General features: G+C 38.0%; 2 protein-coding genes across 5 annotated transcripts; one reads left to right on the forward strand and one right to left on the reverse strand.

The window, feature by feature from the left end:
* The first annotated feature begins 461 nt into the window (after window positions 1-461).
* LOC121297285 (mediator of RNA polymerase II transcription subunit 15-like) lies at window positions 462-15,069 on the forward strand. Of its 4 annotated transcripts, none has more exons than XM_041223521.1 (18): window positions 463-728; window positions 1,921-2,008; window positions 2,725-2,776; window positions 2,940-2,963; window positions 3,206-3,403; window positions 3,973-4,190; window positions 5,252-5,665; window positions 6,340-6,468; window positions 9,333-9,452; window positions 10,837-10,970; window positions 11,302-11,429; window positions 11,754-11,888; window positions 12,776-12,839; window positions 13,196-13,262; window positions 13,375-13,535; window positions 13,870-14,036; window positions 14,460-14,558; window positions 14,734-15,069. In XM_041223521.1, exons 1-18 carry the CDS (start codon window positions 664-666, stop codon window positions 14,868-14,870), a joined length of 2,400 nt encoding a protein of 799 aa, XP_041079455.1. In that variant the 5' UTR covers window positions 463-663; the 3' UTR covers window positions 14,871-15,069. The 4 variants fall into 4 exon arrangements, with proteins under 4 accessions (XP_041079456.1, XP_041079455.1, XP_041079454.1 ...); XM_041223520.1 differs by having other exon boundaries at window positions 6,334-6,468; window positions 14,734-15,068; XM_041223522.1 differs by lacking the exon at window positions 9,333-9,452 and having other exon boundaries at window positions 462-728; window positions 6,334-6,468.
* A 255-nt stretch (window positions 15,070-15,324) lies between these two features.
* Window positions 15,325-21,297, reverse strand: si:ch211-222n4.2 (uncharacterized protein LOC101885505 homolog). Its single transcript, XM_041223524.1, has 8 exons — window positions 20,141-21,297; window positions 18,136-18,180; window positions 17,890-17,964; window positions 17,377-17,503; window positions 17,054-17,249; window positions 16,529-16,626; window positions 16,362-16,418; window positions 15,325-16,271 (listed from the first exon to the last, which is right to left on the reverse strand). Exons 1-8 carry the CDS (start codon window positions 20,427-20,429, stop codon window positions 16,136-16,138), a joined length of 1,023 nt encoding a protein of 340 aa, XP_041079458.1. The 5' UTR covers window positions 20,430-21,297; the 3' UTR covers window positions 15,325-16,135.
* Between the last annotated feature and the right edge of the window lie 531 nt (window positions 21,298-21,828).

Below are 21,828 nucleotides of genomic sequence, written 5' to 3' on the forward strand. Positions count from 1 at the left end.
AGTGGAAGCATGTAGCCAAACTATCCCCAAGTTATCAAATCGAATTAATAACACCATGTACTCTGTATATGTGGGATGGAGTTGAGTGTCAGCTTGCTGTTAAATTTCACAAATGCAAAGCATAATCTTTCTTAAAACCGCATTGAACAAAAACATCAACATAAGCAACTATTCGCATTGCAGTTCAGATACGTTCAAAGGCAATTGGCGCTCAGCACCTAAAACAACACATAATAAATAAGCTGTCTTTTGAGTGTCTTTGAAATTACTAGAATAGCAGTTTTAAAAACACTGCGGTTTTACTGGTGGATACTTACAGTTCTGTTAAAAGTGGCCACCTTATCTACTGGGAAAGTAAAAAACAAACACACAGGTGAGTTAACATTACACTGTCGATCGTTGTTTGATATGGTATTATGTAACAACCCGGGATACATTGAACATAATGATCTCTCAAGAATGACTCTGCATTTTTCGTTGATAAGGCAGACTTTAGCATCCTTACTTTTCGACTCGGTCGAAATGTAAGGCCCTTACTTTTGTTCTGTTTTTCAAATCTGGGCTCCGGACAAACAGGTTAACACTGCAAGCCCACAATCCTTTGCGTCTTGTTTCGCATCCAGTCTCCCAGTTTACTCTCCCCCAACAAACAGCAACGCCGTGATGGATCCTGGAGCGGACAGCGACTGGAGGAGTCTCGCTTTCCGACAGAAAGTGGTAGGACAGATGTAAGTTCCCGTGGTTTGTTGTATACTATTGGTAATGTTCGAAACGCAGGTAGCCGGGAGTCTAGACAAGGAAGCGATTGAAATACCAGCCGGGAACTGGCGCTTTCAGGCCGTGATAGCAGCCTCGGCGTTGCTTGCAACCTCACAGCCGAAAAGCGGGGGTGGTTTAGGTTATGACTTGCGATCCCTCGCTCGCACTGTCCCTCTTTAAGCATCATTTATTGCGAAACCGCACCGCTCTCTTCGTCAATATAAAGTCGACTGCGGAAATGTTTGATAATTTTAATAAATATCAACTTATGTAGACACGTGTAGAAGTGTAACGAACGGGTTAACGAGAAGCACAAAGCACGATTGATTTCACGGCAGTCAACATTACAACTTTTTGATTCGTGTGTTGAAACCGTGAACTTGAATTAACTTCATTTGTAAAACGTTTTCCTGCTGCTTGGAATAAAGACTGGTGGTAGATGGCAAGAAATCGTGTTTGTGCTACTGTCGTACACCAGTTTTACTGTATCAGTTAATTACCAAGACCGGCGATGATAGCGTTTGAAATGCCTGTCATGTTGACAGTGCTGTGATTCATAGTGGTTGTACTAAAATGGATGGAGTGGAATAGCTAATGCTATCTATTTAAATTAATTAATGGTTATTTGTCGCATCACATGTATTCAACAGTAATTGTATGTATTACGGTTTTTGGAGGTGGTAAAATACCCAGTAAGAGATTACATTCTTTAGCCGTGGTATGTTTTATAGTTGTTTTATTGAATTCCTAAGCTATGAGCACATCGGCCCTTTACATTTTAAATACCCCTTTTTAGTAGTTTAATCTTTTTGTATAGGCAGCATTTTACACTGACTTCTGTAAAGTGGTGGATTGCAAACAGTCAATTCTAGTTTGAGATTTTTGTAAATCCATATTGGCTTCCGCAGTTTACAAATCTATTAGAATAGTTGCATAGAATTTAATTTTAAAAATGGACCCTTAACAAATAAATCCGCTCTGAATAATAAAATGATTCAAGCAGTTACAGTATAAAACGATTTTAGAGAAATACAGAATGTATAACAGATTGGATATTTGAGTCTGTCCTAAGCCACTGCAATATTAAAGGCACGTAAAGGACTGCAATTGCTGTAATTTAAGTTTGATTTAACGTTGTTTTCTGATGGGTGTTTATTTCAGTGAAGAGGCGATGCGTAAAGCAGGGACCGCTCACAATAAGTCCAGCAATGACATGGAAAACCACGTCTTCATGAAAGCTAAATCAAGGGTGAGTACTCTGCAGGGATGGAAATAAAAAACACTGCATAGTAGTTTCATCCATTTCAGGTTGTAATACCAGCTTGATTAGCCACAGTGCACAGGTAATACAGAAGTGTCTGATTAAACATAGTAAAATAAGGAATGAATCAAATCCCTGCTCCTTGCCAGTTAATTTTGAGTAAAATAAACAAACGCAAATCACAGTTTGTCTAATTACAATAGTGCTTTAACTTGAGCAATTTGACTAAGTTCCTTTTTAAAGCTGTTTTTACCAAAACACATTTTGTAAAGATTGTAGGTTCTAGTCTGCCACGGTTTATTGGTATTGCATTAAGCGAGATCGTCTGCTTCTAGTTTTGTATTGTCAAAAAAGTTTAAATGTTTGTGTTTGGATGCCAAACTCTTTGGTGGCTATTATTTAGGCTGTGTTTCCCTATGTGTTTTTTTTTCCATTCCTCTGATACATTAGTTGCCACATTTGCTGTATCCTTTGTATTGCCAATGAAAATGATGACCGTATATTTTATTGCACAGAAATTGCATCACTTGTGGTGTGAGTCAGAAGACCATGTGCCATAAACTGGGTGTTGAAAGTCTTTAGTGGATTATTGCATAACTGCCTGAATCTACTACTAAATGTGGTTCTTTGATGTTCCTATACAAAAAAACAAACATTGCCAATAATGCTTTCCAATATTTTGTTTTTGTTTTACTTTGAAACAGGAGGAATATCTGTCCTTGGTGGCAAGACTAATTATTCACTTCAGAGACATTCGTAAGTACTGTTTAAAATGCAATTTGGCTTAGTTTTTTGTACTTGTACAGTAAAAATTCCAGAAGCTTGCTTTGCAATGGAAACTTTTTTTTTTAAATATATAAAACAATGACTTATTGTACCAATTATATTCCAGTTGAGACACTGCACCTTTCTTTTTCAGATAAGAAGGCCCAAGGCCAAGGTGGTAAGTAATCCTTTTTTTCATATTGTATTTTTGGAGATCTAACAGTGTGGCAATATTAGACAAACGGCCGATTTCATTAAGGTCTTTACTGTAAAGGGCATGATGAGCTCAAAATGCTTAATAAATGTATATAAGTTAATAAATATCAGCTTGGATGGCTATTAGTTACGGTGTCCAAGCTGGAAATGATTTGGTCTGATCAGCCTTGTAAAACAAATTATTCTATCATCTTATTACCCCAGACCCCATGAACGCATTACAGAACCTGACAGGGGGTCCTCCCGGTGGGGCGGCTGGAATGGGAATGGTGCGGCCTCAAGGAGTCGGGATGACTGGGCTCGGACAGATAAGCCAGCAGATGCTGTCTGGGCAGACGCAGCCAGGGACATCAGGGATGCCACCTCACGGCTTACAAGGAGTTGCTAACGCTGCACAGCAAAGTAAGTGGCAAGAAACTGCAGACATACTGTAAGAGATACCACACTTTTCAATTAGAAAAAAAACAAAACAAAGCCCTCTTGGTGGATAGAGCCCATTAAGCAATTGTAGAAGTACTGACTTGGTTCTCTAGCTTATTCACACACTTCCTTCTAGGTCTTTGAAATGATGCTTTTTGAATGTAATGCAAATGCAGGTAAAGTGCTGTGTGAGATTAATCAACAAGCACACTCTTTATTTACAGTCCCTTTAAACTATTGTGAGAATCCTAGCTAAATGAAACAATTGTACTTTCTTTTTATTGTGCTTTGCACATATATGAGGCAAATTGTATGCCTTTTGCTTGAAAACCATTAAGGAAGTAGTAAATACCATTATGTGCTATGCTTCTGAGGTGCTTACATTAATCTCATGGATTTAAGATCCCTTCTAGCATTGATACAGAGACAAGGCTTGGCTTTGCTGCTTTGTTTTTGTCACTACCACCTGCTATACAGTAGATATTAGCTGTGTACAGATGCAATAACACATACAATTCCATTACATTCAGCCTCATCCTTTTCCATTGTAGATCAGCTCCAGATGCAGCAGTTAGCACAACAGCAACAGCATCAGCAGCAGTTTCAGCAGCAGCAGGCAGCCTTGCAACAACAGCAGCAACAGCAGTTTCAAGCGCAGCAACAGTCTGCCATGCAACAGCAACAGTTTCAAGCGCAGCAGCAACACATACTCAAGCTGCAGCAAATGCAGCAGCAGCAGCAGCAACAACAACAAAACCAACAGCAACAGGTAATGAATGCTTGAGATTTTATTTTGCAAAGTTTCCACTAAGCTATTATTGGTGCTGCAGTGTACGCTACAATAATGGCTACCTGGGCCAATTCTTCAAATCTGTGCACCGTACCTGCAAATGCGTTGTTGTGTTCTATCTTTAGCACTGCCTTCCATGACAGCACAAGCACTCGTCTGTATTGTTTGCTTCGATCTCCAGCCATTATTTTATTTTGCTTTGTCAAGTTTTTTTTTTTTTTAATCAAAGTTCTTGATCACATTGGCACTAAAAGGCACTTCAATACTGTGAACACTAGTTTGTCAGGCTAAGTCCGGATGACCTCGGACAAGTTATACATTCAATCAGTTATTGGTTTTTCTAACAAATTACATATATTCTGCTTTAGCCGCTAGCTGTGCAGCTTTGCTTTAGCTGGTGTGTTGATTAATAGCTGACGCCAAATACGTAGATAGCAGATTGCTTTGCAAACTCTCTTAGATTTAGCTTTTAAATTAATGCTCTTTTTTAATGCACTGATCTCTTGTGGCAGTTGCCTAGATTACAGTAAGCTTGATCTAGACCAACAAAAATATTAAAGAAATCTGTCTCACTCCATCTGTTTCTAGCAATCTCATCCCAGTTCCAATATACAGTACAGTAGTTCCAAAGTCATGTGGGGACTTGGTGTGTTAGGGCTGCTGTGATCAGACTGGATTTAAAGAAACAAAGTGTTCCATGCAATATTTTGCTTATGACTACTATTGGTCCTCTAAAAATACAGTTTGAGACATTTTTTGTATAAAACAGTATTCTCAATTTGTGCAATTCATCCTTTTGAAATGTTAGTTTCTGAAAAAGGTCTGGAATGGTAGGGCTGGAGGGCGGAGGCATCACTTCTTGCTTCAGCTCTTTTATATAATAAAAAAAAAAAAAAAAAGTTTGTGCCTTTTAACTCCCCCCCCCCCCCCCCCCCCAACACACACACACACACACACACACACACACACACACACACAGTGCTTTTCAATTGCAGTTAAATGTACAAAAAAACCTTTGGCATTCTGCAATTTCTTTTTAGATGCTTCCTCCAAGATTGCAGCAACAGCATCAGCAACTGCAGCAACTTGCACAATTGCAGCAGCTCCAGCAACAGCAACAGCAGCAGCAGCAGCAGCAGGCTCAGGCGCAAGCAATGCAACAGCAGCAGCAGCAGCAGGCACAGGCGCAAGCAATGCAACAGCAGCAGGTGCAGCAGCCAATGCAACAGTCTCAGCACCAGCAGCAGCAGCCGCCTCAGTCCATACAGCAGCAGATGCAGCAAATGGCACAGCAGCAACAAGCCCCCCAGCCCCAGCAAGCTCAGCTGCCACCACAGTCCCAGCAGCAAACCATGGTGCCCCAACCTCAATCCCTAGCAGGGCAGATACAAGGACAGCCAGGCCAAACTGGGGGTCTCACGCAGCAGCAGCAGCAGCAGTTAAAAGCCATGCAGGTAAAACTAGGCAATTTTATCTGATTAAGCCTAGAGAATAAGCAGCAAAAAAAAGTGTATCTACGTAGAACAGCTGTAGCACAGTGTTGGGCATTAACTAGCTTCTGCACTTATTAACTCTTTTCATTGTTTGCTTTAAAAAAAAAAAAAAAAAAAAAATCAATTAGCGTGCATGCCTGCTTTCTTCATATCTGACTGTCCTGTAATTGTAACAAAAACTAAAAATAAGTTGAATGCAAATATGTTACTTGTTGAAATACATACACCTACTTGTGACAAAAATGAGACATTTATGTTTACGAGAAGCAGCTCAAGAACAGTAAGAGTTGTTTATCGTAATTTCATATCTGTTCAAAAAAAGCTTTTTTGTAATCGGCACAGCTAGTGGCCCGATAGTCTTCAAGCTTTAAAAAAAAAAAAAAAAAACCAAAACACCTCGAAGCTTTGGTTTCAGTATTGCTTAGGCTATAAGTGATGTGAGTTTGGTGGTCTGAGCTTGGCCCTCTCTGACAGACCACAGCGTTAATAATTCTGAAATCATGGAACAATGTGAGCGGCAGGCTCTGCTCAAGGGAGGTGCTGATTCAGGTCCCATTCTTTCATGACCACTGCAATACACTAGAATATAAATATACATCAAATCAGTAATTCTACACTGTTCTGGACAGTTACAGGCTCGTGCACAAATGGTTCAGCAGCAGCAGCAGCAGCAGCAAGCACAACAGGCAGCTCAGCAACAGGCTCAACACCAAGCCCAGCAAGTTGCACAGGCACAGCTAGCAGCAGGAGGAGCTCCTGGACAGGTAAGGGTGGCTCATAGAGGAAGGTGTGATTGGTGCAGGCCTGTAGTGAATGCATGTTTCTAATTAGCATGGTAGTGGGGTAACTGGTGGCTTTTCTATGTATAGTAATACAGTGATAAATGGCAAGATAAAAAAAACACCTGGACTTAACATTGTGAAGCACAAAAAGAAGTTGATGTTATGTTTGTGGTACAAGCACTCTTGCGTTAACGCTGGAAGTGATAATCAGGTTTTCTATGGAAAGTACATTTGGGTTGTCGGTGCATTTGAAGTTGAAGTATATGTTACTTTAATTTATGTTATCGAATGCTACCACTTTCCTGGACTTTGCATGATGGTGCTGCTAGTACACTGAGGTGAAAGAAGGCTGCACACAATTGTCAGCAATTACCACCATGTATTTAAGGTAATTGCCACTAATGTAAGGACCTTTTTTATGAATGACAGTGTGTTATTCCTTTCTGGCTATTAAAACTCCTGTTTTATATTATGGTTTACATTCTGATATGTGGTTTTAAAATAGCTTGCTGATTTATCTGATGTTAATTTTCCCCAGTGATTTATATATGAATGGCAGATTCTGACCCCACCGTCTGTCAGAGATCAAGAACAGGTGCCCGTGACGGGGGCTTGTATAATCTTGTCAGTCCACTGCCCCAATTTCAACTACTAATATTTTCAATGTTATGGTAACTCCTCTGGCAAAATCTTCATGTTGACCGATGACCTAAGGTGGCTGCCATATTATGCTTGTGTGTCTTTGTTTTCTGGATGATATTGGCTTCATGCTAAATACACTACTGCATTTTATGATTCTCGTGGTCAAATTCGATCGTGGTTATTGTACAAGATAAGTGATCTTTTGCTGCAGTAATTAGACAGTGTTTCTGCTGCTCTGTCGTTGCTTCGTGTCTCTGCTTCTATTTGTGGTACTGATTTCATATTTGCAGGGTTATATGAGCACTGTGTTATATGTGTTGGAGACCATAACAAAAGTGTTCATTTCATATGGTATGTTCCCTAAAACCCTACAGCAATCTTTAATTGATTTATGCAAAAAAAGGGTTTGAAGCTGACGCATAAGTTAAGTGTGGAAAGTGGAGACATGTTGGCAATCACTTGATCACTGCTAATTCATTATTTTACTTTTTTTTTTTTTTAATCAAAGTAATTAATATTAGATCTGAAGAGGTTATACAGTTTTGTGGTTTTTTTTAAATTTTTTTTTAGATTAACTGATATGCAAACACAGGCTTTCAAAACCTCAAGTCTCTTCAGGTACAAATGGAAATAAAAAATAAATAAAAAAAACAGGTGCTAATTCATTTGTATTGATGTTGCAAACTAACCATCTGTTCAAGATGATCCATGGATTAAATTTTTCTTTTTTTTTTTTTGAGTGGGGGGGAGCGACAAATTATTCCCTAATTTTTACATTCCTATATAGTGAATAGATGGCTATGGTCTGGGCACTAGAAGAATCTAGCGTTAAATGAATTTGCAGCTTTTGGTATCTTATGAGCACACAGCTGTGCACCTCGGGACCTAGTTAGAGTTTCCTGTAGCATGTCTCAATTAGTTAGAGAGAAAAAAGCTTGTCAAATGGGTTTGAACAGTTACATTGATAGATTGCTGAAACAATATTTACCACGTAATGTGCACCGTTGCAGCTGTGGGCCTAACTTGGTTAATTTGTAACCCTCTCTGTAGCTGCAGCTTATTGGGTTTGAATATAAAGCGTTGTCACATTCTGTTCTACCATCTGGATCTGTTTTTCATTTGGTACCAAGATCTGTTTTACCAATTTAATTAAATTTTGCAGCCCAGGTTGGAAAGGCACACATAGAAACTGCTGAACAATAGATGCGGTTTCCGCTGCAGACTTTGTGTAACAGTAGCTCTAATGAATTGTGGCTGTTGCGAAGTGGGGCTGGGTCACAAAGCTAACCATGCAGCACATTGAACGATAACTTCACACCTGGTGACCTTGGAAGTGGAGTTGCTCTGCGTTTTGACAAGTCCTTTAACTATGGCTGGATTGAGATCCATTGTACTCTTCCCACCATGCTTCATGGCATGCACCTGTGCTTCATGAGAATGTTATATGCATTTTTTTTTGTTTTTGTTTTTTTTTCTTGTCTGCTATTGCATGCTTTCCTGTGTTACAAAAATATATTTTGCTAGATATCACTGCATTTGTATTGCTATTATAAACTAATAGAGACACAGAGTTTGACTTTCAGTCCTTCTCTTTCCTTATTAGTTCTTTTTTTCTGTTCTGGGTGTTGCTTTTATTTTGTGCCTTTTTTTCTTAAACTAAAAGCACATGCATACTTTTAGAACCTTGGCCTATCATTTTATAATTTCTGCTGTACATCAGTAAACATTCATTGTAGAAGATCACACCCCCTCACACACAACACCAAATTTAGACCACAAATATAACCCAGCTGGTAGGCTATAAAAACAATTGCAAATTAAGAAACAACTATTCTTATAAAATGTTTTCAAATCTATTCATACCTCAAAATAGTTAAGCATATTATTAGCTGAGAAATGTTGTAAAATAAGTAGTATAAATGATCAGAGTCCTTTAGGATAAACTTTCCATTTATTTCAAAATAGCACTTTTTTTTTAGTTAGCTGCCATCATAACTGTAACTGATTGGTCGTTTAATAAATATTTTCCTAGCCCTTTTATTTTCCTTTCAACACAGATCTAAATTTCAAGATCATCAGACCCCCATATTGCACTCAGTTTGTCATGTAGGATATCTATGCATGCATGTGCTTCCTTCCATTCCTGCAATGCACTGCGTTTCTTGTTTTGCTATTACATGTCTGTTGTCCCTCTGTCCTCCAAGATGATGTCCCCTAATATGCTTCGAGGTGGGATGCAAATACAGCCACGGTTACCCCGCGCGGCCGCAGCCTCTGCAGTGCCTCAAAACTCCGCTCCTTTGGGAGGACAGCAAATGCCACAGGTATTTCCATTGTGTATTGCACACGGCGACAAAACAATAGATTGCAGTCAATCTGCTGGTCATTGGCATATAGAACACGGATGCCACTGTAAGTAGCTTTCACAATTTAAAATATCATTTGTCTGTTTTGTATAACCTTGCAGTGGCTCGCGCATGATTGGTCCGAAGCATATGTTTCTTTTATATCACAGGAAAGTGTGGTTCGGTGTAGTGTCTTTTAACTACTGTACGTTTATTTCTATTAAAAGCGTCCCAGTTTGTCAAGCTGTTTTGTGTATTAAACCCTTGATCCTAGCAGTAGCCATTTCTGTTTTGGCAAACAGATGCGTTGCATATGAAGTGCCTGGGTTGAAACCAAGTGAGATTGTATAAAACTATTTACTATTCGCATGGCTGTGTCTTCCACTTTACAGATTGCATAATGAATTTTAAAGGGTTTGAAATGGCTAAGTACTGCAAATGTCAATAATGTGGAGGGTGAGGCACCTCCTGCTAGTACCTGTTTTGTTAGTTAGTAATGTTGGCATTTTAACAAATATGATCTATATCTAAGGTAATGCCATAGGTTCATTACAGCTGTTTGTTTAAAAGAATGGTTTGGGACAGAAAAGCTCTTCCTTAGTTACTGGAACAGGATGTTTTAGGCTGCACATTAAAGTTGATGCATTTCTGAATCCTGCTTATTTAAAAAAACAAATGCTGTGTGTGTGTCTGTCTGTGTTTATTTTTTTCTTCTCAAACTTACAGTAAGTCCATTTAGTGGCATTAACATCATAGGTTTGGTATGTGGCTGTGAAATGATGCTTGAGTATAAACGACAAGAGTTTTTTTCTGGTAATGAAATCATTGCCATTTTGTATAATTTTTGTTTTGTGTTGCACTGATTGCCACAGTTGTATAGGGGTATACCCACGACAGGGACTGGTTAACTAGCCTGTTGTGTACAGTTATTTTTTCTAGATTGTACTAGACTTCTTTTAGAGTACAGTAAATGTGGCCAGTACTGAAATTCAGTTAAAATATTTAGTTTTTTTTCACTTTCTAAAATGCTTGCGCCGGGTGCCAAATAATTTTTTACTTTTAATAGAAACTCCTTCTCTTTTGTACCTTTTAATAAAGAACATTGCGCGTCCTTATCTAGCAAATGTCTAAAATTGTACATGTACATCTGTAGCGGGATCAGTGCATTATCAACAGTGTTGATTCTGCACAGTCATAATTTGTAACATTGACAATAGTGTTAATTCTGTGGATTCCTTGGTCTGTAACAAAAGAAAAAAAAGTGGAATCACTTAATTTCTTTTGCCTGGCTTGCTGATTTTCATCGGACCCATTTTTTCTTTCCAGTCCGCTCTGTATTTATTTGACTGGTTTGTGTTCTCAGGTGAGTCAAAGCAGTATCACCATGATGTCGTCCCCCTCTCCGGTACAGCAGGTATCGACGCCCCAGTCGATGCCACCTCCCTCACAGCCACAGCCTTCACCTCAACCTCCGACCTCCCAGCCCAACTCCGTCAGGTAAATGACGCCACAAATTTAGTATTTAAAACAAATAAATAGTTTCACTTGTGAGTGCTAAGTTTAAACCCAAAGAATTTAGTTCTTCCTTTCTTGTTTTAAGTCCTTACAGGAATCTGGACAACCCTAGGAGTTGCACAGTCTCATTCACTTTCTTTCACTACGCTGTCAAATGGATATGTCATTGTTATGAGTTGCCAAATCAAGACAATTACCTTTTTAAAATTAAAATTGCTAATATCAAATCAGAGGGTTGTTTGTCGTCTTTAATGGAACTCCTAGACTCGTATTGGAGCTCTTCTCAGACACTGGTGGGCTGTTTCTGTTTCAGCTCCGGACCGGCTCCATCTCCAGGGGGTTTCCTTCCCAGTCCCTCCCCACAGCCCTCCCAAAGCCCGGCCACAGCGCGCACACCACAGAACTTCAGCGTGCCCTCGCCAGGACCACTCAACACTCCAGGTACCTGGATACTATACACGGCTAATATGACTTATTATAAATCAAAAATCAACCAATCACTGTGAAGTATCTGTCAAAATTCCAGTAAATCTTATCGTGTGTACAGATGTCATCCCGTGCTTGGAACACTACACTTAACTCCAGTGTTCAAAACTCAAACCAAAACACACATGTACTGCCATTTTATGAACTTGGCACCGAAGAAAATATTGCCCTGTAGTTAAATGAGCCAGATTGAATGCTGGCTGTGCCTGATGTATGGACATTATGGCTTAAATATTGCATGTGATTTTGTGTCTCTTATTTGTGTGTCTTATTTTCCAGGTAACCCCGGTTCAGTTATGAGTCCTGCCAGCTCATCACAAACGGAGGAACAGCAGTACCTGGAGAAGCTCAAACAGTTATCAAAGTACATTGAACCTCTCAGGAGGATGATTAACAAGATTGATAAAAATGAAGGTGGGTGAAGCTCCTGCATTCAGTTTGTGTACAGCATTTGCAGATGTAGCTTGTGTGTGTCATTAGTGCTGTATACAGGATTTCTTTAACTTCGGTATTTACTTGACGTCTTGTGATCCTCAGATCTGTATTATTGTATTGTAGAATTTTGCAACATAGATCATCTCAACTCCTCTTTTTGCATTGTTTTGATCCCTGTAGATCAGGGGTCTCCAACCCTGGTCCTGGACAGCCCCTATCCAGTAGGTTTTATAGGTGTCTTTACATCATCAGTGGCTAAAGATCTGGAACACCTGTTAATCTTAACTAATTAAGCCAATAATTAGTTCAATTAAGTAACTGAGAGATTGGTTGAAACGAAAACCAGCAGCCACAGTAGCTCTCCGGGACCAGGGTTGGAGACCCCTGCTGTAGATCATAATGTTATTTGGCCACATGGCTCTAGGCACTATCAGCAATGCAGCTTTAGCATTTAAATGGCATGCATGCACATAGCTATAGCACAACAGCCAGCACATATTCAAACACTCTTGACAGTTTTTTGAGTGAATAAATGCTTTATGTACCTTTTTAAATAGCTGTTTTAGTAGTTGCCACAGAAAAGATTTCAGTCAGATATATTTGAGTCAAAACTAAAGATTTTCTACCATGCCAAAGAGAGGATGTGGAATTCATTTGACAGCGAAGACCCATTTCACTAGTCATGTAATTGTTTAACTTTTTTTAAAATAGTAACCAACAGGAAGAATTTCAGCATGCTTATTTTTAAATTATTTTATAGTTTATAAGATGTCATTGCCTTATTATTGAATTAGAAAGTGGGAACCTGGTGTTTCCTTTCATTCATCATTTAATTGTGTATTTTATTCTTTTGATCTTGTTGACAGACAGGAAGAAAGACCTCAGTAAGATGAAAAGTCTTTTGGATATTCTGACTGACCCTTCAAAGCGGTAAGATCTGGGAGAGGCTTGTGGTGGTCTTTGAAACAGTAAGACTGTGCTTGGCAGCATGAGGCACTAGAGATTTTAGGACAGACAAAGCTACAAGATTAGCTTTAATAAAACATATTACATTTGGGCAGTCATGAAAAGCACTGTTTTTTGTTTTTGGTTTTTATAATACTTGCACTCATTTCTGTTGTAAAGATCAAACAATGAAATAATGATCTCTTGAAGTAACAAGCAAATTCCAAATTCTGCAACCAGATGGTGAAAGAATGTGTCTTTGGGATTTTCTTTTAAAGATCTAGTATGTAAAGTATCTATCTAAAATGTAAATTTAAAAACATTTGTGACTTCTCTTACAGCTGTCCACTGAAAACTCTGCAGAAGTGTGAAATCGCTCTTGAAAAGCTGAAGAATGATATGGCAGTGGTGAGTTGCACTGGCTTTTAAAAATTATTTTATTTATTTATTACTAGTTGATTGTTTTGAAATCGTGGCCACATTTGGCATTTACTTCCACTGTAAATGTTTTGTGTTGCAGCCAACACCTCCTCCCCCGCCAGTGCCCAGTACGAAGCAGCAGTACCTGTGCCAGCCCCTGCTGGATGCCGTCTTGACAAATATGCGCTCTCCTGTCTTCAACCATTCCCTCTACCGCACCTTTGCACCTGCCATGACCGCTATTCACGGACCTCCAATCATGTAAACGTTACTGTTTGATTATTGATAAATTAGGTCTTTTTGTTTATTTTTTTGGAGTTTATTTTTATTACAACCCAATAGTGCCATATAAAAGAAAAATTAACCCTTTCATGTCAGTCATTTGAACAAAGCTGTTGTCCCGTTCCCCCCCCCCCCCCCAGGTTGCTTTTGATTTGGAACATAGAACATTTCTAATGGCTATTGATTTGCTTTAGAACCTGTATGCTTTTACAGTACTTGGAGATGACTATAGAGAGCAACATGGATAAAAAATATGGTTAGGTTTTAAAAGAATTTCAACCGAGTCAAGCTGAATGGACTGTCTGTATCGCAGGGGCCCAGTAATCTCTGCTCGGAAACGGAAACATGAAGACGATGAAAGGCAGACAATCCCAAATATCCTGCAAGGGGAAGTAGCCCGGCTAAATCCGAAATTCCTCGTCAATCTTGACCCTTCCCACTGCAGCAACAATGGAACTGTTCATCTCATTTGTAAATTAGGTGAGCATCAGATTATAACTCATTGTAAATTAAGCCGTCATTAAGATCAGAAATTGAATGCGTGTACAGTAAAAAAATGTTTTTAGTTGTTTTCTTTCTTTTGTAGGCACCACTTGTATATGTTGACTTTGCTTGCAGCTTTTAAAATAACAAGAGATTGGCACGTGTTGACTAGTTTGTTCTTGGTTAGTTATGTTCTGAAGGTTAATAGCTTAATGTTTATGCCAGTAGCAATACAGATACAGTAAGCTTGTGTGTGTGTGTGTGTGTGTGTGTGTGTGTGTGTGTGTGTGTGTGTGTATGTATATATATATATATATATATATATATATATATATATATATATATATATATATATAATGAAAGCTATAGGAATCTCACATAAATTAAGATCTTATGATTTTTGTATTATTTTTCATCTAGATGATAAAAATCTTCCCAGTGTTCCTCCACTCCAGTTGAGCATCCCAGCAGATTATCCAGAGCAGAGTCCACAATGGTCAGATGATGCACAGCACTATGGTAAAGAACCCTTTCTGGCAGCTTCTAACTTGATTTATTTTTCCAGTATATCACTTGTCAAGTAAGAAAATGCTCATACTATTAATTATGAGAATTGTGTCTTATAAAAAGAAGTTCATAAACATGTCCCTTATAATTTCACTTTGTAATTTTATGTTTTTGATTTTTCTTATAGAAGCAAACCCCTTCTTGCAAACAGTTCATCGGAACATGACATCCAAACTTCTTCAGCTTCCTGACAAGCACTCAGTAACTGCACTTCTCAGCACGTGGGCACAGAGTGTAAGGCAGGCCTGCTTGTCAGCAGCATAGTGCTGATCTGTTAAGTTGGCTTGTAAAAAATCATGGCAATTGATTGTTTGTACTGAGAATGTATACACAGGGCAGTAAAATGACCCCCGTCCTCCATATAGAATATTGTGATGAAGAATTTATAAAGTGTATACTTCTTTCTTTCACATGCAGTGTGCAAGTTTATAAACTTTTTTTTTTTTTATATGAACCTGTCTTCTGAAACTATCCTGGTAGATTATTAAATAAATACTTATTCTATAGTTTGCAGATTCATATTTTTTTCTCCAGATATGCAAAGGATCAAAAGTACACTGAGCGTTACATGAAAAGAGAATTAAGAGCTGATAAATCATCAACACAGGGTGCACACAGTGGGAGGATTGGCTTGAATCTGATCCAGACAGCAAAGACTGCAAGTGTTTCTTTCTTGGAAACCCCAAGAACACATATGTGCTGTTTGTTTTGAAATTGATGGAGGTGTTCTGTGTCTATGAAGCGCACTGAGATAAAGCACCCAAACATATCATTCTCCAGTTATGGAAATGGTAAGTAATAAGTATATATGTCTTGGTGGACTTGATTTGAAAACTGGAAGAAGTAATCGTGAGTCCACATAGACGACTTTCTCTTTTTTATATACCATAGCCTTATGGTTTGCACCTCATGGAGGCTAAACATTGGAGTGCAGAAGCCTTTCTTTGGAATTATCTAAAAAAGCATGTCTCTCTTTAAAAAAATAATAGTATTTGTCATGTTGTTTATTAGTGTTTTATTAGTATGGATAAAAGTCTGTCATTGAGCAAAAAAATAATTGTAGCCAGTGTTACTCCGTGTTTAAAATCACAACAAAAACAGCAAGAACAACAGTCACTCTTGCGGATTTATCGTGAGAGACGCAAAAGTAAAATGAAGCCTCACTCGTGATCTCAAGAGAGTACACTCGGATCTCCTGGATTTTTTTCTTTTCTGATGTGACGGCGCACAACATTGTTCTCATAAAGGTCATTCCACCCAAACATTTTAATCCAAAAACAATCCTTTGTTACCGGTAAATGCTGTGATGTACACCTCTAAAAGTGACTGTAAAATAAAATAGTTAGCACCATTTATTCAGTGATGAAAATGTTTCATTTAACACCTGATCCTTAAGTCATAATGTGAGAATGAAATACAGATTGTATTATAATCAGGCAGTATTTTAATGTGTAGTCTATGCATAAAGTTCAAGATGCAAGAATTAACATTCTGGATTCTGTTAAACAAAACATCGCAGTATTCATTTGTTAAAGCACAGCTCTTCGGATCCTGCTTTTCTGCAAAGCTTGTGTTCTTTTCTGTCTCTCTGCAAAGCTGTTTCCAATGGTCTGTTTGAGAGCAGGCAGGATCACTCTTTCTGAGAAAGCTAGTGGTGCTTCAGCCCTAAAGGGAATGGGGGGAAGCAACTTGCTTTAAAAACAGGCATTAAAATAAAGAATTGAAAAAAAAGACTGACAAATAATTTTGACTTACAGTTTCTTTGGCAGTGTCTTTAAAGGTAGTTTTGGAAAATGTGTAACATCCTCACTTCTATGATGATAAAAACAAAACAGCAATGTTGTTGAATGCTCTTTTGACAATTTAAGTTATTCAATGAACCTTGCTACACTGTATGTTTATCAAGCCTAGGTGTAACTTACCTGTGATGAGCTAGGCAAGCCTTTGTTAGAATATAGGTGTCAGGTGTCAGTTTGTTCTTGTAGATAATATCCTTCAGAACAGATTTCAAACGCAAAATCTGAAACAAACCAGAAATATTAACATTTACACCAGTATACTAAATAGTGATGAGATACAAGCAGCTTGCATTTCTGGGCATTACATGGAAATGGCATGACAGTACTGATTCTTATGATAGTTTTCACTTCACTCACAATGCATTATGTATAACAAAGGGTGCTGTATACAAGCTGAGCACCAGTTAAGGACAAAAGGGGTAGAAAGATATATCTTATATTTTTCATGTTGAGTTTCAGTTCACATTTTAGCTGGGAACGTGCAATAAACGTGAAATGCATAGCAATTAATATTGTCATTAAGATAACTTGATTGGTTTGATCGTTGAATATCAAGGTCAATTGGCTTTGCGCTGAAATTTGACATGTTGCTTTTATCTAACAAATGAGAAATGGTTTATAATGTGCACTGTATATTCCCATACCCACCTCTTGACTCTGGATGCTGTTGGCGTTGTATAGTTGGCGAATAATGACCTCACATTCCTGCAGGGTGGGGGGGCGTGGCACTTGGGAGGGGCTGTACTGGATCATCAGGGGATGTAGAGAGGTGATCAGTCTCTGACTCTGCTCATGGCTGGGGGGAATTGCGTGTGCATTGGCTGGGGGGGAGTCATCTCCACTGCTACATCAGCAACAACAAATAAAGATAATCAAGCTATAAACAAATTATTAATTGAATACATAATATATTAGTCAAACATGCCTGTTAGTTCCAGGGTGGTAATATGGAAGGCTGCTCTGTATCTTGCCTCTTTTGCACAGCCTCTGGAGGGAGATTTTGAAGATGCATGTTGTGCACTGTCTGTTCCAAGAAAATTCCTTTCAGTCCCTGGGGCTCGACCTCCTGGTGCAGTCCTCGGAGTCTCCTTGAAGAACCTGAGTAGTGTGAAAACAGGCATGTTTGCTGTTTAAAAACATCTAGTTTTTTTTTTCTTCGTTTAACATTTATCGCAGATACAGATTATAACACCTTGAAGAATATGTGCTAAGCTCACAGTAGGTTGAGTAGTTCCAAGATACAGCAAAAGAGTGCTTCAAGGATGTTTTGACTTCATTATTGTCAATTTTGTTTGTTTTTGCAGTAACTGGCCACTAAGTGGAACTGTGTTTGTATTTTCAGTTAATGCAAAAGATGACCTGCTTGTTTGTCATTTGAACTAAATTTGCTGACCAGAGGTGAAGCAAATGCTAGATTTTTTTTTTTGTTTTGCATTTGTTTAAATACATCTTATTTCAATGCAAAAATACAAATGTTTGGATACCCAAGGAGTGTTGACTGCTGCTGGACTGGTTAATTAAAGGTAGAGTTTGACTGGCACTGGACGATGCACTGCTTTCTGCAGAAGAAAAACACAATTTCAATTAGAAATTGGGCACTGTTTCATTAACAATACAGATACCAAATAATAGTGTGATTCCAAGAGAATTTACAATGTCATGTTGCACAGAACTGTTTAATTCACAAGTTGCACTTTGAATTGAGGATTTGTGGAAAAGTAAATAAATACCTTTTCTGTATGGTTTTGGTTCCATAATTAGTTTATACTGTAGATCTGTAACAAAACACAATGAACAGAAATCTATGTAAAACTATATTAGAAATCTTAGAAGAAACACTACAGGTATCAAGGTGCTGGCATGGCACTTTGAGCAAACCTTGTCCTCTTTTGCAGCAGTATCTCAGGACAAAGTTAGTCATGCAGCTCAAATAGAGTTTGGGGTGAATCGGTTATTCCTGAAAAACTAAAACACTGACTAACCCTGGTATCAAACCATAAACACTAACAGATGTGATTGACAGCACAGAACGTACCCTGACAAACGTAGCTGTGAGTTTATGAGGCTGGCTTGCAACTCAACTGGAGGCTACAAAGTATAGATGCATTGGTGTTCATTACTGGGTTAAGGTTGAAACATCACGTATAATCTGCAGCTTTTTCAGTGTCACAGGTAGGGCTACAGATGTGTCAATTTAAACGGTCGTTTCTGTGATCAGTTGACAAGTTGACTGTAAACAAGGGTTATAAATTTTGTGGTGTTGGAGGTTAGAACCTCAGAATGCTCGTGTTACAATATGTTAACAACTAAGACTTCCAAAACATTTGCAGATCTCTAATTAGGATATTAATAACAAATATTTCACCAAAGTACCTAATTATAATTATATAAAACCTTATTTTCGTGTCAAGTTCAACATTCATTTTAGCACTTCAGGTCCTCATACCTGCTGCACAGGACATCAGTCTATATTACAGTAGCAGTGTTAAATGGATTTTACAAGAGTCAATGTAAAAGAAAGCGTGTGTTAAACTAAATACGTGGTTAGTTATTACCACTTTAATAACACTATGTAACACAATTTTTGTTCCTGGGTAGTAAGTGTTATTTCCTAATTGCTTATGCCTCAAAAGTATAGAAAATGGCTGTTATTCCCCACAAATTTTGCTTTTGTGACCAGGACAGTGATATTTCAAAATACCACTATTTCCAATGGGAAAACGGGCAAATGTGTGTCTTTTCGTTCACATAAAGTCAAGTACAGTATAATCGTAAATCTCGAAAAACTACTCACTTCTCAATCTTTTGTAGTCATTTTTGTATTACTTTAGTATAAATACATATTAATTTGGATTCATATGTTGTTTTTTTCTGACTTTATGTGAACGAAAAGACACACATTTGCCCGTTTTCCCATTGGAAATAGTGATATTTTGAAATATCACTGTCCTGGTCACAAAAGCAAAGTTTGTGGGGAATAATAGCCATTTTCTATACTTTTGAGGCATAAGCAATTAGGAAATAACACTCACTACCCAGGAACAAAAAAAAAAAAAAATTGTTACACTGTGTAATCCTGTAGCTGTGTCCTGTGGTCTAGGATAAGGATTGAGCCCATAAAACTAGATCTGTCCTGACAGTCACATGATGCAGAGGTGGAAGCTTCCACCTGCAAACCACTGAGAGGGTTTCATTCTACTGGGCATGGCATGTCACTGTCCAGGGGGTTATTTGTATCAGTATAAATAGGCCATGCTGTAAATGTATACCTCTTACCAAAAGGTTACCATAACGACATTCTTTCACTTTCTTAATCCTAACTTTCTGTTACTAGGCAACCAGTTTCCATCCCTTTTGTCAACAATTCTGACTTTGGTTATCCAATGTGCCATGAATTTAAATGAAACAGCATTGGGATGTGTACTGCTAGTATAAACAACTTATTAAGTACATTATATATAATTCTTCCATTCTGAAATAGACGCCAATCTTATATAAATATTTGTAATTTGCACGACCTTGCTTATGGAAAACTACTTTTCAATTTTCCATAAATACAGTACCACCAAATTCTTCAGATTCAGGTAGTGTCTTTACTGTTTCCATCACGTTTTATTAATTGCATAAATATCTAACTTTTCATGTCTTTTATGCCGTGCATTAAGTTCCCCAATAGCTTTTGCAAAAATATAACATTTAAATAATAAAAAGTTAAACCGGTGTGTTCCGGCCTACCTTTATTTTGCCACCTGAGCTGCTCAATTTCTTCATGCAGTTTTTCCAGTGTCTCACTGTGCTGTTGTTGCAAGAACTGTAGGCTCTGCTCAAGCTTGGGGGCCCGACTCTGATCAGGATCCATGCAATCTTGTGCGTGTGACAACTTTCCAGGTTCAAAAGCAGGGGGACAAGTCAAAGGTTGAAGGATATCCCGGGTAAACGGTCGTGGATAACGGGCATTATCAAGATACACAACACGGGACCACTGGGGAAGATTGCCCATGGGAGGCAGGCTACTGTTAGACATTTATGTGTATATTAGGGCTTAACTACTGTATTTAGCAAATGTTTGCAATAAAGATGTTTAATTTATTCGTCTAAAAATCAGTTGAAGAATTCAGGAATTTTAAGCAGCTGTCCAGGAGGAATCTGACACTTCTTACAGGATTGTATTAGTAAATGTTATGCTCAAAACAAAAACATTACCTACATTAATTTAAATAGACGATCGAGCCTGCAGCGTTGTTTGGATAACTGTGGCAATCCGTAGGCAAGGATAATACCATTTAACACCAAAAACGTATTTGTTTCAAAGTACTGTGTGGAATGTGTATTTTCAACAGTGTACCACTGCGTGTAATGTATTATTTATCTCGCTATTGATGTACAGCTACAAAATGGATTCTGTTTTGAACTACTTCTAAACATTTAAAATAAATCACGTTGTCTCGTAGTGCAGCACTAATTTAAGCAGAAAGCTCCAGATATTTACATCGTAAATAAAAAGAAACATACGCAATTAAAATAATTCTATAAAACATGTATTCCTATACCGTATTCTTTCCAATCTGTGACACATTCGATTTTAACATTTCCTCTTGAATGTCCAGTTATAACAACATTTATTAAACAAAAAATAGCGCACTAATGAGTTTGCGAAGCGCTGTTTTCATCCAATCATTTTTTTTTTAATTCAGACGAGCACTTATTAACTATTAAGAATCCTCCACGTTCAAATTTTGCATTCATCCATTTCAAAACTAATATATTCACACAAATATATTCTACTGCTCTGCTTATAAAACGGTGCGACCAATAGTCAACTAATATTAATTGAAAATCCCCCAAACCGATTTGTCACCACGGAAAATAAACCCACATCCTGCGTCCTTTGTGAAGGTTCAGTTCCTGTCCTAGTGTGTAAACGTCGCCATGACAACAGAACACATTAAGGGAAAGTATACTCGCGTTTTTTTTTCATATCAGTCGGTTACAGTAATGTCTCATCCTAATCAGTTTTACACTATGTGTAACTAAACGTATTATTGGAAACCAAAAGTAATAGCAAATCTTTTACCAAGTTATTGGTGGTTTAGTCCATTAACTCCCGATCCCGGTGTTGCGAGTTTGAAGTCCAGGCGCCTGGTTTTCTAGAAGCACTATTCGTTTCTCTTCAGTGGTTTTTGTGAAAGCCTTATTGTTTTTAACACAGTAATACACACCACAATTGTAACGCAATATACTGTTTTGTAAAATTATGTCTAAACCAGTGCAGAAAAAAAGCCCTAGCTGTTAATCTACTATCCCTTGTGCCTTTATTGATGCATTTTTCTGTTTTTCTTAATATAAACAAAATAGTGAAATTGTAAATGTTATTGTTTTTTCCTTTTAGTGCGGACTCAAAGTACCTGAATAATTTAACAAGT

The sequence above is a fragment of the Polyodon spathula genome, chromosome 22, assembly GCF_017654505.1.
Source record: "Polyodon spathula isolate WHYD16114869_AA chromosome 22, ASM1765450v1, whole genome shotgun sequence".
In the NCBI taxonomy this organism is placed as follows: Eukaryota; Metazoa; Chordata; class Actinopteri; order Acipenseriformes; family Polyodontidae; genus Polyodon; species Polyodon spathula.

Bases quoted from the DNA above. Each gene is read 5' to 3' on its own strand.
- LOC121297285 (XM_041223520.1), top strand. From the start codon at position 664: ATGGATCCTGGAGCGGACAGCGACTGGAGGAGTCTCGCTTTCCGACAG. The intron at 6,469-9,332 runs GTAAGGGTGGCT...CTGTCCTCCAAG, and splicing joins CAGGAGGAGCTCCTGGACAG to ATGATGTCCCCTAATATGCT. The intron at 12,840-13,195 runs GTAAGATCTGGG...CTTCTCTTACAG, and splicing joins CTGACTGACCCTTCAAAGCG to CTGTCCACTGAAAACTCTGC.
- si:ch211-222n4.2 (XM_041223524.1), bottom strand. From the start codon at position 20,429: ATGTCTAACAGTAGCCTGCCTCCCATGGGCAATCTTCCCCAGTGGTCC. The intron at 17,504-17,889 runs GTATCCAAACAT...CACACTACTCAG, and splicing joins CAGCAGTCAACACTCCTTGG to GTTCTTCAAGGAGACTCCGA. The intron at 16,419-16,528 runs GTAAGTTACACC...TTATCATCATAG, and splicing joins GCTTGCCTAGCTCATCACAG to AAGTGAGGATGTTACACATT.